At 39.0% G+C, this 15572-nt stretch overlaps 2 protein-coding genes across 2 annotated transcripts in view; one reads left to right on the forward strand and one right to left on the reverse strand.

The window, feature by feature from the left end:
* The first annotated feature begins 4409 nt into the window (after window positions 1-4409).
* On the forward strand, window positions 4410-11494 carry RFESD (Rieske Fe-S domain containing). The gene is made up of 4 exons (XM_082649809.1): window positions 4410-4522; window positions 8124-8299; window positions 8410-8444; window positions 10407-11494. The coding sequence occupies exons 2-4, from the start codon at window positions 8125-8127 to the stop codon at window positions 10668-10670; spliced, it is 474 nt and encodes a 157-aa protein (XP_082505935.1). The 5' UTR covers window positions 4410-4522; window position 8124; the 3' UTR covers window positions 10671-11494.
* Window positions 11495-12519: 1025 nt separating this feature from the next.
* SPATA9 (spermatogenesis associated 9) overlaps window positions 12520-15572 on the reverse strand; it is a 73999-nt gene continuing 70946 nt past the window's right edge. The window contains 1 exon segment of the mRNA XM_082649810.1: window positions 12520-13229. Within this exon segment, the coding sequence (XP_082505936.1) occupies window positions 12942-13229 (288 nt within the window). The 3' untranslated portion in view covers window positions 12520-12941.

Here is a 15572-nt window from a genome sequence, read left to right on the forward strand (position 1 = left end):
TGCCTCTAACTGCAGCAAATATTATTCTACCCAGTATTGTCTGAAAGGCCAATGTAGCAAAAGACATTTTTCCTATAATATAGTCCTTGCCTTAGTTATGCCTGATTTCTGAGGTCTTTGTGGCCTCCCTATCTCTGCTGAGTCCCAGTGTGGTAGAATAAATATGTTCTGAACATGGTTCAAGGTCAAGGAGCAGCAGTCTGCACCCTAAGGCCCACATCACCTAAGGCTCTCTGGGCTGTGCCTTTGCTGGGCCCACGTAGCTCTGTGCATATTTGCTAAGCCTGGCTTGGTACTAATGGCCCATGTTTTGCTTCAGGCTCAGGGCAGACTACCCTGGTGTTCACTGACTACACTCCTTTCTCCACACCCCACTTATGGCCAGCTTGTGTTTCATTTGCTTCATGCCCAGGACTTGGAGTTCCACCTGGAAGACAGAAATCAGAAGTGAGCAAGAAGCCTTCTAATTTTTTCTTAAAATCTCCAACCTTCACTCCCTTTTTGGTACGCTCAGCTCAGCCCCTTCCTTCTCCTTTCTACAGATCTGTGTGCCTGCGGAGTACAATCTCACCTGTCTTCTCAAGAGGACAGCTCTAAGGCAGAAGGCAGCAGTTTAATTCAGGAGACTGTTAGCAAGTCCATTTGCCTGCACATTTAACCCACTCCAATCTAGATTTTTATTATAAACACAGCTTACACTTTGATCACTTTCTGTATCTCAGTTGATTCCAAACTCAGGCAGGAAAGAAACGTGTTATTTATTGGGTCCTCTCAAAATCCAACACAAAATCACCTTCCAGAGTGATGACAGCAGATAAGAAAAGAAGCAGAGTCATTTGAAATACATTTTAGGAAACAGAATTGACAGAACTCAGTGCTGGATTAGATACACGTGGTTTTAGGGGTATCCCTAAAACCAGCTCGTGTTCAGGGATTCACTAAAAGGACTCATGGGACTCATGATATAGTTCTTCTCACGCTAAGATTATTACAATTACAATGATGTTGTAAGGATACACAGTTGGATCAAAGGAAAAAGAACACAGGTGGAATATGGAAGGATCCATGTGCAGGCTTCCTTATACATGCTCCCTCTCATGAGGGGTCACACACAGCTAGCTCCTCCAGCAATGAAAATGCAGCAATGAAAATGCAGAAACATGTATGCAATGTTTCTGCCCAGGGAAGCCCATTAGAGACTCAGCACCTAAGGTTCTTATTGGGGGCTGGTCACATAGGCACCTCTGCCCAGCATATATCAAAGTTCCAATCTCCCAGAAGGAAAGCAGGCTGTGGTTAGCATGAACCATACTGTTTGTACTGTTTAGGCACAGTGAGTCACCCTTATTGCTCAGGGAAATTTTTATATCAGTGTAGGAAACGTTTACCAACCGAGTTCCCAGATGCCAGCTAAGGGCCAACCTTGCCAGCAGAGCTTTTTAAGGACAGTAGTCTCAGGTCAGATGTGTTAACTGTTCTGCATAGGAAGAATGAAGAAAAGGGAGATCTCAAGTATGGCATTTAGGTTTCTACCTTAAGCATGTGAATAGACAGTGTTGTCACTTATGGAGATGGAGAAGGCAAAGGAAGAACAGGTTTATGGGACAAATTTAGTATTTCAATTTTGAACATATAAAATTGGAGACACCTGTGTATGAGACAGCAGGTTAAACTGTGCTGTTGTAATTGTAAACAACCTTAAAATTTCAGTGGCTTAACACCACAAAAGTTTATTTCTCACATTAGTTACATGTCTTTTATGGCTTGACAGACGTTGGTGAGTTGGGGGTGCTGATGGAGCCTCCACCATCTAGAAAGTCAACTGTGACAGAAAAAGACACAACTGATGAGGTCTCATATCTGCCCTTCTATGCTTCAGTCTGGGAGTGACAGCCTCAACTGCCTATAGGTGGGGCTGGGAAATGTGGGCTAGTAGACGGGATGTTTGATGAACACCACAGTTTCTGTCATAATATCCAGGTGGGAATATTACGTAGGAATCCACACACATGCATGTTGTTCAGACTTTCATTTTCAAGTTGTAAGCAGATAGGTGGTATATAAAGCCACCATCACTTTCTCATGATCATAATCCCAATGGCTGAATACAGGCAATGTTATCACCCTTTTCTGGTTTGAAGGAGTAGGAAATCCAGATTAACTGATACTCTTCAAGACTCTCTGTAGTGAAACTAGCAACATACAAAGGTTTTCACTAGCTCACAAGATGGACTTTGGCTTAGGACTGAAGGCAGTTTTTGAACCTCTCTGAAGGAAACGTTTGGTCTCAGAAAAGCTCGCCTAGAAACAGCTTGCTGCTAAGAGCAGAGCAGGGGGCTCACAAAGGTGGGAAGGGCCATCTGAAACTATTTATAGACAAAGATATTGAGGGGCAAGATCATAGAGGGAAAGCTGTTTTGGGTGACTGGGAACAAAACTCCTGCCAGGGCTACCACTAGGTGTCACTAGTAGGAAAGGGAAGCCTGAAAGAACAAATGGAAGGAACTGACACAAAAATTGGTTCCAAGGAGAGATGTAGAAACTGCCCCCAAATGTCCTCAGGTAGAACTTTGTGGAAGTGTTGCTCACACTGGCTGGAACTGTTCTACTGCCAAGAAAAGAAAGAAAGGGGTTGGGGGGAAGGAAGGGGAGAGGGAGGGAGAGAGGGAGAAAGGAAGGAAGGAAGGAAAGGAGGGAGGGAGGAAAGGAAAGAAAAGGAAAATGACAGTAGGAATCATGAATTTTATTCTGAACTGTAATGACTTTCAAATGGACTTTATGGGTTCCTGCTGTTAACTCACATGCCTGTGCCAGCTAGGCTAGGCACACACCCAATTGTGCATGTGAATCTCAGAAGTGGGGAGGGGTAGTTTATTCTGCCTCCCACGACAGCTTTCTAAGCATTTCATGTGACCAACCACGTTAATACTTTAGGTAGAGATAAAAGAAAGTGTTGCATTTCTCTCTCATTCTTCTTGGGTACCTAAGAGTGCTTATCTACTGAGGTCTCCAATTGATTCAAAATCATATTTAAAGGTCAGTGGATCTAAGATGTGTCTTATTTTAATGCCCGAATTATGCCAAAGAAAAAAAGAAGTACTTTTCATTAAAAATGGCAAACTTATTTAGTCCTTCAATGACACAAGCCGAGGATTGCTAACACGCTCCACGTGCCAATAAAATAATTTGGGACAGCTAAGAGATAATGTAAATTATAATAAATCCAAACATATTTTATTATCACTTTGGTAAAGCGATTCAACAAAACTAGATGGTTAATTTGTACTTGGCTCATTGAAACAAATGGTCAAAAAACGAAATTATCCCATAAAATATGACTGTCACCCTGAAACTATACTGAAAGGAATAGAAATAGCACTGGAGACAAATCCATTATTCTGAGCTTCTCAATCTTTTACATGTTTTGGCTCATAGAAAAAAATGGCATTTGTATGGCATACTGGGGTAAATGAATAAGGCTCTGGGGCTTCAGCTGCCCCTGGCCCGTTAGGCCTCTCAAGGACCTGAGATCAGTATGTCAGCATATTAAATATAGATTGTGGGTTTCAACCTTAAGGTCACACTGGAATCACTTGGGAGGTTAGAAAAAATATGTCGATTCCCCCACCTCCCATGACCCGTGGAGATTTCATTGGTTTGGGCATCACGAGTCCCAGGTGACTAAAGTGGGACCAAAGTTAAGAACCACTGCATTAGGAGATAGCCAAGGAAACTTAAAAAACCTACGAGACTCATCTAGCTTCCAACTTTGAACACAAGTATGAGGTGTGTGGGTTTTGTTTTGGTTTGGTTTTGTTTTTTTCTCAGAGAAGTATAAAGAGAAAAAACAAAGTTGCAAAGTTCAAAAACTGAAAGTGAAACCCATCTCCCCCAAGTAACCACTCTTAATTTTTTTTAAAGCTTATGTATATATCTACATATTTGTATCTCGAGAAATAATTTTTATTTACACCAAAGAAAGCACATTCCAATGTGCTCTTGAGTATGTGGCTACAAAGTAATTCACATGTCTACACTGTATTTTATTTAACCACTTCCCTGTTGATGCCCAGTTGAGCTACTGTCACTCTTTCCTTGCAATAAACATCTTTATAAATAGATTATATGCATCGTGACGAACTTTGGTAAATATTTTTATAAGCTAAATTCCTATAAGACCCCTGAGTGAGTTTAAAGTCTGGATAAACGTGGTGAGCTCAACAAACATTTAAAAATAAACTGATGGCACCTACGTTTGTCAAACACGATTAAGACTGTCAGTTCGGAGGTCCCGGCGGAGCGCGGGTGGTTGGCGGCCGCTGTCAGATGGGGTCGTCGACCAGCTGAACCCCAGATGCCGTCCCGGGGGCGGGGTCACGCGCGCTCGGGTCACGTGGGCAGCTTCGTCCCGCCCCGCCCCGCGGAGCTCCACGCGGTGGCCGGAGCCCTGGCTGGCTCAGTAGCCTCACGCGGGGGCGCTGCAGCCGGGTCTCGCGGAGGTGGAGCAGGTGACTTGAGGCAGGTAAGTTCTGTTCTGGCCGCGGGGTTGGGCGGCCGGATGCCGGGCGGGGCTCACGAGGCTGGCTGCTTCCGGCCGGACGGCGGGCCCGGGCTCGGGCTTCCGGCGGCGGCGGCGGCGGCGAGTTGGAGCAGGCGAGGGCGGGTGTTGTGTGGCCTTTGGTCCCGGCCCTTCTGAGCACTGCAGCTCTGCCGGCCTCGATGCCGCGTTCCTTAACCGTTAACCCCCAGCGCAGGCTTCCGCCCGTGCACTGCGGGGTCACCGCGCTTGTTCACCGTCGAGTCTGAGCCGCACCCTGGACCTGCCGCCTCCGTGGGCCTTTTTTAACAAGCTTTCCTGGCATTTGTGCCAGGAAAGATTTCTCTGAAATCTTTATCGTTTAGCCCCAGCTTTCTCTGCTCATTTATCAGCCCCTGCAAAGTTGCCTACCGTTTTCCTCAGTTGGGGGAACACCCTGCAAAGACTTTATGTTCTAAGAGACTTAAACGAGGAAGGATAATGTTTGGTTCTCATATATTTAGGAGTTGGGTAGAACTTAATTAACTTCTGATGCTACTCCACATCTCATGTGTTTTGTTACTGGCTTGATACTAGTATTTCTTTTCCAGTTTTTGCCTGGAAAAAAAAAAGTAAGAGAACTATTCATTTATTTCCTCCTGTAGTGGCAAGTCTTGAAATAAGCTGTACAAAACTTTCAAATAGTCCATTCATGACCTATGTACAGGCACATTCTCTGAGGATAGAAAGTACCATTTTATCCCTTTTCTTGGATTTTGGATCATTTGCTACATAAATATAAAGTAGGATACAAATATTGAAAAAAAGTAATTTTAAATATAAGACTAAATGTAATATATTGACATTTAAGAAAATTTGTGTTTATTATCCCCTTGCTTTTCTTTGTAAGTTTTCCCTATATACATTTATCCATGAATAATATATTTAGTTTTGCCCCTTTTCCCATTTGATAAAAATGGAAGCATACTCTGAATTCTTAAAATTTTTTTCATTTGAAGTTACGTTTTTGAAATTAATCCAGCTTGACGTAGCCATACATTTTTCACTGCTAAACAGCATTGCATTGAACGAGTCTAAAAATTATCCATTCTACTGTTGATGGATTTTGAGTTGTTTCCTGTCTTTTGCTGTTATAACCATTCTTGTGCATGTCTCCTGGTGTACCTGTGCACACTTCTCTGGAATACAGCTGCAGTGGGATTACTGGGTCATGAATATGTTCAGCTTTGCTAGGTAACGCCAGACTGTCGCAGCTCTAATTTATGTCATCACTATATCAGTTGCTCCATATGCTCACCAATACTTGTTATACGTTTTTGCCAGTCTGTTGGTAGAAAATAGTATCCTATTTTGACTTTGCTTTACATTTCTTTTGCATTTTCCTACTAATGAGGTTGAGCATCTTTACGTGTGATTATTAGCCATTCAAATTTCCTCATCTGTGAAATATTTTTTCACGTCTTTTGCCTATTTTTGTAATGGCTATTTGGCATTTTCTTACTTGTTTATAGGAGTTCTTCATATATTCTGAATCTTAGTCCTTTGTCAGTTATATGTGTTTCATAGTCCATATTTTTCTTGTTCTTTAGCCAATTTCCCCCTCTTCTCTTTTCAGTTCATCTGTCTGTTCCCATTTTTCTTATCATTGTTGCCCCTCTGTCTGTTCTGTCACAAAATGTGATAAAGCCTGCACATCCAACGGTGTGGAGTAAATGTTACCACCTGAGTAATTTGTGTACTTTGAGTGCCTGCCAAAGTCAAGTAAAACCAGGTAACCATTTAGAGATGTTGTAATCCAGCCTCTGGTCAGCCATGGCTAACCCAGAAAATCTAAATGTTGGATGTACTTCAAGAATTGTATTAGACCTTATTCCCTATTGATACTCCCACTCCAAGTGATTCTGTTGAATTCTGTAATTTGAAAACTCCCAAATTTATATCTTTACTGATTCTCAATGCTAGTCTCATATATCTGACTTTCGACTTGATATCTCCCTGGATGTCTTTTAAGTACCTCAAACTCACTATGTGCAAAATGTAACTAGTTCCTGATTCTTCCCTTCCTGCAAAATATCATTCCTTTCTCAGTCTTCCCAATCACATTCACAAACCATGTAGTTGCACAAACCTAAAACCTGGGAGCTATCCTTTATTTCTGTTCTGTTGCTCCTTCACTGTAGTTCATGAGCCCAGCCTCTTGTGCCTCACTCAATTTTCTTAGTGGGGAGAGGAAGGAGCTTTGAATTCAATGTATAAAGGAAAGCATTACACAAATCAGGTTTAGGAAATAACAGAGATGTCAAATTTGTACACTGAAGTTTGCATTGTTAACCCTTGCTCCAATTATTAGGAGATAAAGGAAAAAGCACAACCCTTTGAGTGGCCTCAATTTTTGTCTTGTGATTTTTATTGCATTACATGCAAAGATTCAAAATATACTCTTGCCTAGGGGAGAAAGCTCTTTGTCAATCCTAAGATACACGGTTCTTTACACTTTTTGAAAGTTCTGGACCACCACAATCTCTCTCCTGAGATAGGGAGAAAAAGCAGGAATGTTTCCAGAAACTTTGGGATAGCAACCCTAATGAAAAGAGGATAGGAATAATAGGACAGATTTCGAATTAGAAGTGGAGAAAGAACAAATATAGAAATTCTTGGCAAAACAGGATATATAGTTTTATTCAGAAACTATCACAGGAAAAAAAACTTAAATACCCTCATATGGGAGGCCCTTGGGAAAATCCTCTACATGGGGCCTTAAATGCCTGACAATGATATATCTTGATGTTTCTTTCTTATGGAATTAACAGACTATGGCTATGTTCTTAAAGTACACAGAAGTCTCTTTGAAAGGGTTGCTTTCAAAGAAATAGGCTGAATATCTGTGCTAAGAAAAAATTATATTTAGAATACCTACAACTTCTCTAAAATTTATATACTTCTATAAATTAATTGAGGAGAAAGTCATCTTTTTGAATGCCCAAATAAGACAGAAGTACGTAATGACATTTTCTGTGTGAGTTAAGAAAATGGAAGACATCCATTCACACTTACCCCCTTCCACTAGAACACAGTTACTTGGTGGATCTATAAGAGCTGGCTGCCCACTCCAGGCAAAACCAAGTGAGCCACGTCAACCAAGGGGTCCAAGACTATTCAGACTATTGAAAACTCCTACCTTCAGCAGAAGCTGAAAACAACATGGATAATACGCAGATGTTGTTTACCACTGAATTTGAGAGGGAATAAAAGGATAGTGATACTTTAGTGTCTGTATCTTCAATATCTGTTCTGAAATATCTAATGCAATGAAGTGAATCAAGTACTAGTCCAGCCTCAAAGTAGGCAGTCCTCCCTAATTTTGGCAAGTTTTAAGAGCTCTAGCTGACAATCATGACTAACTATAATCCAGTATTTATTTTTTATTTTATATAGCTACAAAAAAGTACCTCCATCAGTCTCAGAGAAATAAGTCTTCTCTTATGATATGATTATCTCTGTGAGTCAAGTGTAGTGGAACTAGTGAAGACCACCTGTAATTTTTTTTCTTTCTTTTTTTGTTTGTGGTTTGTTGTTGTTCAACTAGCATGGATCCTGATGGCTCTGAGCAAGATCCTGAAACGAAGAAATATTCTTCTGTCTGTGTTGGCAGAGAAGAAGATATTAAAAAATCTGAAAGAATGACAGCTGTTGTCCATGATAGAGAAGTGGTCATTTTCTACCACAGAGGAGAATATCATGCTATGGATATTCGCTGTTACCGTAAGATTTTATTTTTCATTTGTAAACCTTGTATTTGTTTACTATCCACGAAACTTCAAAATTTCATTTTTTTTTTTAGTGACTAGATGTAATATTCAATTCCTTTGCAGACTCAGGAGGACCTTTACATTTAGGAGAAATAGAGGTATGTAAGATTAAATCTATTCTCAACAAACTCAGATGTTTCCTATTTATATTCTTACTATATTTACAGTCTCTATTCAAAAATAATTTATATTTGGGTTTGAACTACATATATATATATATATATATTTTTTTTTTTTTTTTTGCGGTACGTGGGCCTCTCACTGTTGTGGCCTCTCCTGTTGCGGAGCACAGGCTCCGGACGCGCAGGCTCAGCGGCCATGGCTCACGGGCCCAGCCGCTCCGTGGATGTGGGATCCTCTTGGACCGGGGCACGAACCCGTGTCCCCTGCATCAGCAGGCGGACTCTCAACCACTGCACCACCAGGGAAGCCCTTGAACTATATTTTAATGCTTTGAGTACAATTACCAATATTCTAGGAATTCACAACACTACAATGTAAAGAAAACCATTTTATAGGTAAATATGAAAAATATTCCTGTCTTCTGACCTAGCAAATATACTCCGAGAGATCTACCCTGCATATTATTGCACAAATGTTTAAGTATATATACACTTACCTATATATATACTAAAGTATACACACACACACACACACACACACACACACACACACACACATATAGGAGAGGTTCAGTGTAGCGAAAAGTTGAAGGAAATCTAAATGTTTTAACAATAGGAAACAGTTTAAATTATGAATAGCCATGCTATGGAATAGTATACAACCATTAAATTAATGAGGCATGGGTTGTCAACAATATATTTTTGAGTGAAAAAGGCAAGTTGTAGAATAATAGGTCTAATGAGATCCCATTTTTTAAAAATAAAAAATAACATTCACTTTTTACTTTATACACTTCTACATAGTTTGAATTTTTCCAATGTGTATATATTACTTTTATGATTTAATAAAGGTATAAAAATATATATTTTAAGAAAGAAGTAACACTGTGAAGGCTTAACTGAGGAATGGGGGCAATGTCTTACTTCCTTGCATTCTCAAACCAGCTGCCTAATTTCCTGTTTTCTACTTCATGAAACTTTTCTCTCTCCCCTTCTCCCTCTCCCCTCACTATCTCTCTCTCTCTGACTGGTACAAAGTACATGCTTAAATTTAGTGTTCCACTTTCTCTACACTTCATATCTACCTAGTTCCACACCTGTCCTCATGTTAAAACATGTGAGTTTAAATTATGAATGAATTTATGAATTATGAAACTGTTGTTTGCTGACGGTTCTGTCAGGGGAGGGTGGTACAAAACAGCATTTCTGCACTTCTGGTGTAGAGATAAAATGTAAGCATCTGGATGATAGCGTGGAAGAATTTCCCTCAGTTTCAGACCATAATGAGAGCTGAAAGACTACTCAAAGTGTGGTCCATAGACCATCAACACTGGTGACACCTGGGAGTGTCTTAAAAATGCAGAATATTGTGCCCTGCTCTTGGACTATGGAACTTAAACAAGAGCTGCCTTTAAACAAGATCCAGGTGATTCCCATGCTTTTTAAAATTTTAGAAGCACTGCTTTAAGACAGTTAAAAGTTGGGAATTAACTACTTTGGATCATAAATTGCTCTTCAGTTAACATATGCACTTATGCCTTTAGTAACCTCTCTTGAAATTATATCTGAAGCTTACCATTCTTCCACCAGCTAGTGAAAATTCGTTTGGAAGCACTTGAAGCCCTTTCCCTATTTCTGTCAAGAAAGTGACATTAATATCTAACAGATAACAACACACTGCAGTCACATGGTGTAGTTGCCTGAGCTAGTTATCTTCTGATAGAGCTCTAACAAACTGGGTTTCTTATCAGCTGCAAAAGGAACTTGATGACTGCTAAGATTAGATTCTGCCTTATGCTGAATAATTTGTAAATGGCAGGGAAAAAGAGAAGCCTGTTTTTTAACCTGGTGCTTCTGCAACAGATTCTGTTCTGAGCCTGAGGTTTATTGTCAACATTGGAAATGTCATATTATAAAATCAATTATTTCTTTCCCCAGGAATTTGATGGACGACCATGTATAGTTTGCCCCTGGCATAAATACAAAATTACTTTGGCCACAGGAGAAGGACTGTATCAGTCTATAAACCCTAAAGATCCATCAGCAAAGCCCAAGTGGTGCTCCAAAGGAATAAAGCAAAGGATTCACACGGTGACAGTGGACAATGGGAATATTTATGTGACTCTTTCTAACGAGCCTTTTAGGTGTGACTCTGATTTTTATGCCACTGGAATCTTCAAAGTAATTCAGAGTTCTTCCTGATAAAATTTTATGGCAATGAAAAATGTTGTATATGTTTTGAAAGTATTTTTAGAATAACCTTGCTTCAATACCAAAGATGATTAACTTTTTCCAAAATAGGCACATTTATTATCTTTAACAATCATATAAATGAAAGGTTCAAAGCACATGTACTTAGTGTGATGTAAGGATCATCATCAGGATGTATAGAATACATTTTAGCCAATCCTCTGGATTGATTGGAACCTGAAGGTTATAGGTTTAGAATAAGCGTTTTAAGAAGGATGAAAATAATTTAGAATAACCAAAGTGAAGAAAGGTTAAAAAAATTAGATCTACTAAGAAAAACTTAGGGGAAAATCCCTACTTGATATAGCAGACTTTATCATGGAAAAATTTTAATGTATACAAAGTAAACAGAATAATAAACCTCCACCACCCACCTTCAACAATTACCAGCATTCTTCCATTCTTGTTTCATTGATGCATGTATTCACCACCTCCCCTACTGATCGTTATAATTTTTTTTAGGTAAAATTTAAACACACTGAAATACTTAAATCTTAACTGTTCAGTTTTTCCAAATATATAGCAGACCATTTACACTTAAAAAATACCTCCCCAAATGGGATCAGTTTACATGCTGAATTTAAAAACAAGAACCTTAATTTGCCTGACATCAAAACCAAGTAAACTTTGGCTCCGTTTCTCTCCAGTCAAGGCAGACAGTTTCAAAGTAAGGAAGATACAGCTGCTCCCCAGCCATAAGAGATGTGAAAGTTTCAGCGAACCAAAGTACTTTGAATGCTTATATGAAATTTTCAAATAAAGTTTTTTTAATTTTATTTTTATAGAATTTTGTGCATGTATGTACAACTAAGTGTTTCATGTAAATGTTATAGAGAGAAGAGATATAGGGTGTTGTTTCTCAGAGTCTTCTGAGTTCATAGGCAGGGTTGATATTAAGTTGGTTCACCCTGCTTTTTCTATGCCAGTTATTTATGGCCAACGCTGTTCTGGTTGCGTCGTGCCCACACTGTACTATAAAACCCTGGGTACTGATCATCTAAAACTCAGCAGCACATAGTAGAATGTAAGAGTAAGTGGGACCAGAAGGAACTAGGATGCACAGATTATCAATTCGGAGTGAGAAAAGCTGTTTGTCAAAATTGGAACTTAGTTTCAAACCACAGTAATCTTCTTAGTGACATAGAACTGAATTAAGGCTTAATATTCTAAGGGGCCCACCTGGGTCCTTTCCCTTGGTTATTATTAAAATAAGTGAATAAAGTATGTATCATTAAGGCTGTGCTTACAGAGCCCTTTGCTACATATTATTACATTTTTTTTCTGATGTATTGCTACATGCTACCCATATTCCAACACTTGCTATTCATTAGACGACTAATGAGCCAGGGCTGGGCTTTTTATAAATACTATTTTTGGCAGCAGCTACTCATCAGGTACAGGAAATGTGCCATCTCTGGGATGGGTACATCCCAGCCTATTATATCAGGTGCTAATCCTCCAGTGACTTAACATGTGTCCAGATTTTAAAATGCATGGAGGAAACCAAAGTACCTCCTGCAGGCAAAACCAGGACCCTGGTTTGCAGGGCCAATCACAAGCATTTTTTCTCAGGATCCAGTGGCAACAATGAGTCATATGGACTTGGCTTCTGGTTCTTAATTTGTTCCTCTAGATGTGGAAATTAAAAATGTCATGTCATGTCCTGCTCTCATATACAGACCTCATCAGATTTGTAAACAATATTTTGTTTTATAAATTTACATCTATGAATTACAAGTTCTTCATAACTTTACAGATGAGTTTTAAAATAACTGATAATAGGCAGACTGAAACTATACAGCCTGTAGATAGAAAATATATATATCCTTTTATTATCTCTGAAAAAGATATGTAGCATTTTAACAGGGAGGGTTTTTTCCCCTCCCAGATAAGTAATTGGAGAGATATTCTAAATGAGTCTCTAATAAAAACATAAACATATTATAAACATGCCCATATTATAAACCATAGCATAGCGTCTAACCCACCAATTTTCTGGTTCATTAAAAAATATCCATAGTCATATATACTACATCGATTCATTTTATTTTCTCCACCATATAAATACTTGAGAATGACATTTTAGCAGTAGTCCCCCCGACCGTTTTTATTTTTTCAAAGCAGAGCAGTTAGAATATGAAAACTAGTTTCCTAATTTTGTCAGATGCAATGTCATTAGATAACTCTTAAGCTCTGTTCAGTGATATTTAAGTTCAGATTTGCTCATTCATTCATTTCAGTTGATGGGTCAAACACAGAATGTAAAACCTGGATCTTATTCCTCAACTTATTAGCAGGAAGTCTGGGGCGATCTGAAATATTCTCCAGCTTCTCCGGTAATGACCTGTAAGGTTTTGCTTTGATTTCACCTTCAGGAAACAGAGGCTCAGAAAGCACAGGCTCAGAAAAGGCTTTTCTAAGATTTTCACTCTCCCCTCTGTTTTGCCTTATGGATTCTTCTTCTTGGAAAATTGTCATTACCTTCTCCAGCACAGCATTAACACAGACTGTCTAATAATAATAAAAAATTTTAAGTAAGGTTTCTTTTTAAGCTACTAAACTTACAGATAAAAATCCAATAAAACATTTAACATAAAGTCATCAATCTGTATATTCTAAGAAAGAAGCACTTTTGGGACTTCCCTGGTGGTCCAGAGGTTAAGACTCTGTGCTCCCAATGCAGGGGACCCAGGTTCCATCCCTGGTCAAGGAAGTAGATCCCGCATGCTGCAACTAAAGATCCCACGTGCTGCAACGAAGATCCTGCATGCTGCAACTAAAACCTGGCGCACTCAAATAAATAAATAAATATTTTTTAAAACATCTAAGCGCTTTCTTCCAGGTACCCCTGGCACATGATAAACATGAGGAGATTGATTCCTTATTATAAATACACCATAATCTAGAAAGAAAATTAAAACATAGTGTGCTTTAATAAAGACATGCTTTATATTTTCCCCAATTCATTAGATGTTATACATCTTTATTCTCTGATTTAATTAAATGAAACTTTTCTGAAACATTTTCTGAGAGATGGAATTTGTCCTCAAACATGTTAATATCTCAAAGTAGGTTTTTTGTTTTTACATTTTCCCCCCTAGACTTTGCTTATACCAATTGTATGCAATTGGAAGGGCATAAACATTTTGGCAAGAATTTAGTAAGTTAATGGATCAGTGATTTATAAGCAAACTTGTGATCCATTTTCCCTCAAAAAATGCCATTCAGTACTTAGTGTGTCAAAACAAAGCACACAGAGAAAAATAACTTCAAAAATTGAGAATCACTAAGAGCTGTATCTGTTAAACCTATAAGTTTACTGATGAAGATGATGATGCCAAGTATTTAAGGCAAGCAACAAGAATAATAAAATGTATAAAATATGAAAACACCTAAACTAGCTTATTTTACCAAAGAGATGCCTCCCAGGTGACATAATAGGCTATAAATGCTTAGAAGGTTTTTCTGAAGAGGGTAACAGAAAGGATTCAGGGCCTTGGCTTGGATAGCCTTTTTTTTCCTGACCTCCTTCCTCCTCTTTTCTTGCCTGTCTCCCACTATAGAATGGGCGGACACCAGATGCTTTCCTTCACTTCCCTGTGTTACTGTATGGCAATGTGACCCTGTTCTGGCCAACTAAAAAAAATGTCTGCTGTGGAGGAAGATAGGATTTTTGGAAGAGTTCTTCCTCCTTTTATATAAAAAAGACTCTGTCTTTTGCCTCTACTATCTCCTCCCTCTTGCTTTGGACACTGATATGGATATAAGGCCTGAGCATGAGGCAACAAACCTAAGGACCAAAAACAACAAACAGGATAGCCAAAGAGAAAGATGGAAGGGCCCTGGGTTCATGATGACATTGTAGATCCACTGTACAAACCCGGGAACTGCCTAACTCCAGACTTCTAATTAAGAGAGAGATTTAAATGTCTGTATTGATTAAGGTATTCTCAGTTATTTTTTGTTACTTGTATCTGAGTATAGCCAAATCTAGAGCTATAAACCTTGAGGTCCATCACTTCCAGATGCAAACAGCTTTAGCCATTTATCACAAATATGATCATTTTCTATGTATGCCATGCTGTGAAAAAAGGTTGGGAAGCCCTATCCTATTTGATACATTTCTTCTTCCCTCACTTACAACATTTTATCTGTGCCCATTCTAACCAATTCTGTCCAAGTCTCAGAAAATGAAGGGTCTTGACCAAGGTCAGCATCTCTCTATCTTTGCTTTTAACCTATACTCTACCATTTTGTCTATCAATTATTCCCTGCTTCTTCAACCTCTCATTCTTGACTAGCTCCTCCCCTGCAACCTGTAACATGCTGAAGTATCTTCTATCCTAAAATTTAAAAATTAAAAATCACTCTGGCTCTGTGTCCCTCTTGACTGCTACACGCACTCTTTCTTCATCACACCAGGGCCGACATTCATGATTTCCATTTTATCATCTCTTCACTCTTCCTGCTTATTTCTGTCTTCCTTATCCCATCACACCACTGAAATAGTTCTCAAGATGGTTAATTCCAACATCTTTACTACTAGATCTAATGGACACTTTTCAGATCTGCACTTTACTTGACTTTTTCTGCTTGTATGTGACACTTAACCACTCACAACTTCCTAAGTCTCTACTTCCTTGCCAGTGTTTCTCCTGATTCACTTCCTACTTTTGTCTAATTATTGGTCCTTTGTCTCCTTCATGGATTTCTTCTTAGCTCACCTTAAATGTAAGCTGTTCTTCACATTTCTGTCGACTTTCTACTCTTTTCACTTGGCATGGTTCCACTCACAGGGCACTAACTTCCAAAATATATGTTATTTGCCTTCAAAAGCGTAATTCTAGCCCTGAC

The sequence above is a fragment of the Grampus griseus genome (genome assembly GCF_964374135.1).
Source record: "Grampus griseus genome assembly, chromosome: 3".
NCBI lineage: Eukaryota > Metazoa > Chordata > Mammalia > Artiodactyla > Delphinidae > Grampus > Grampus griseus.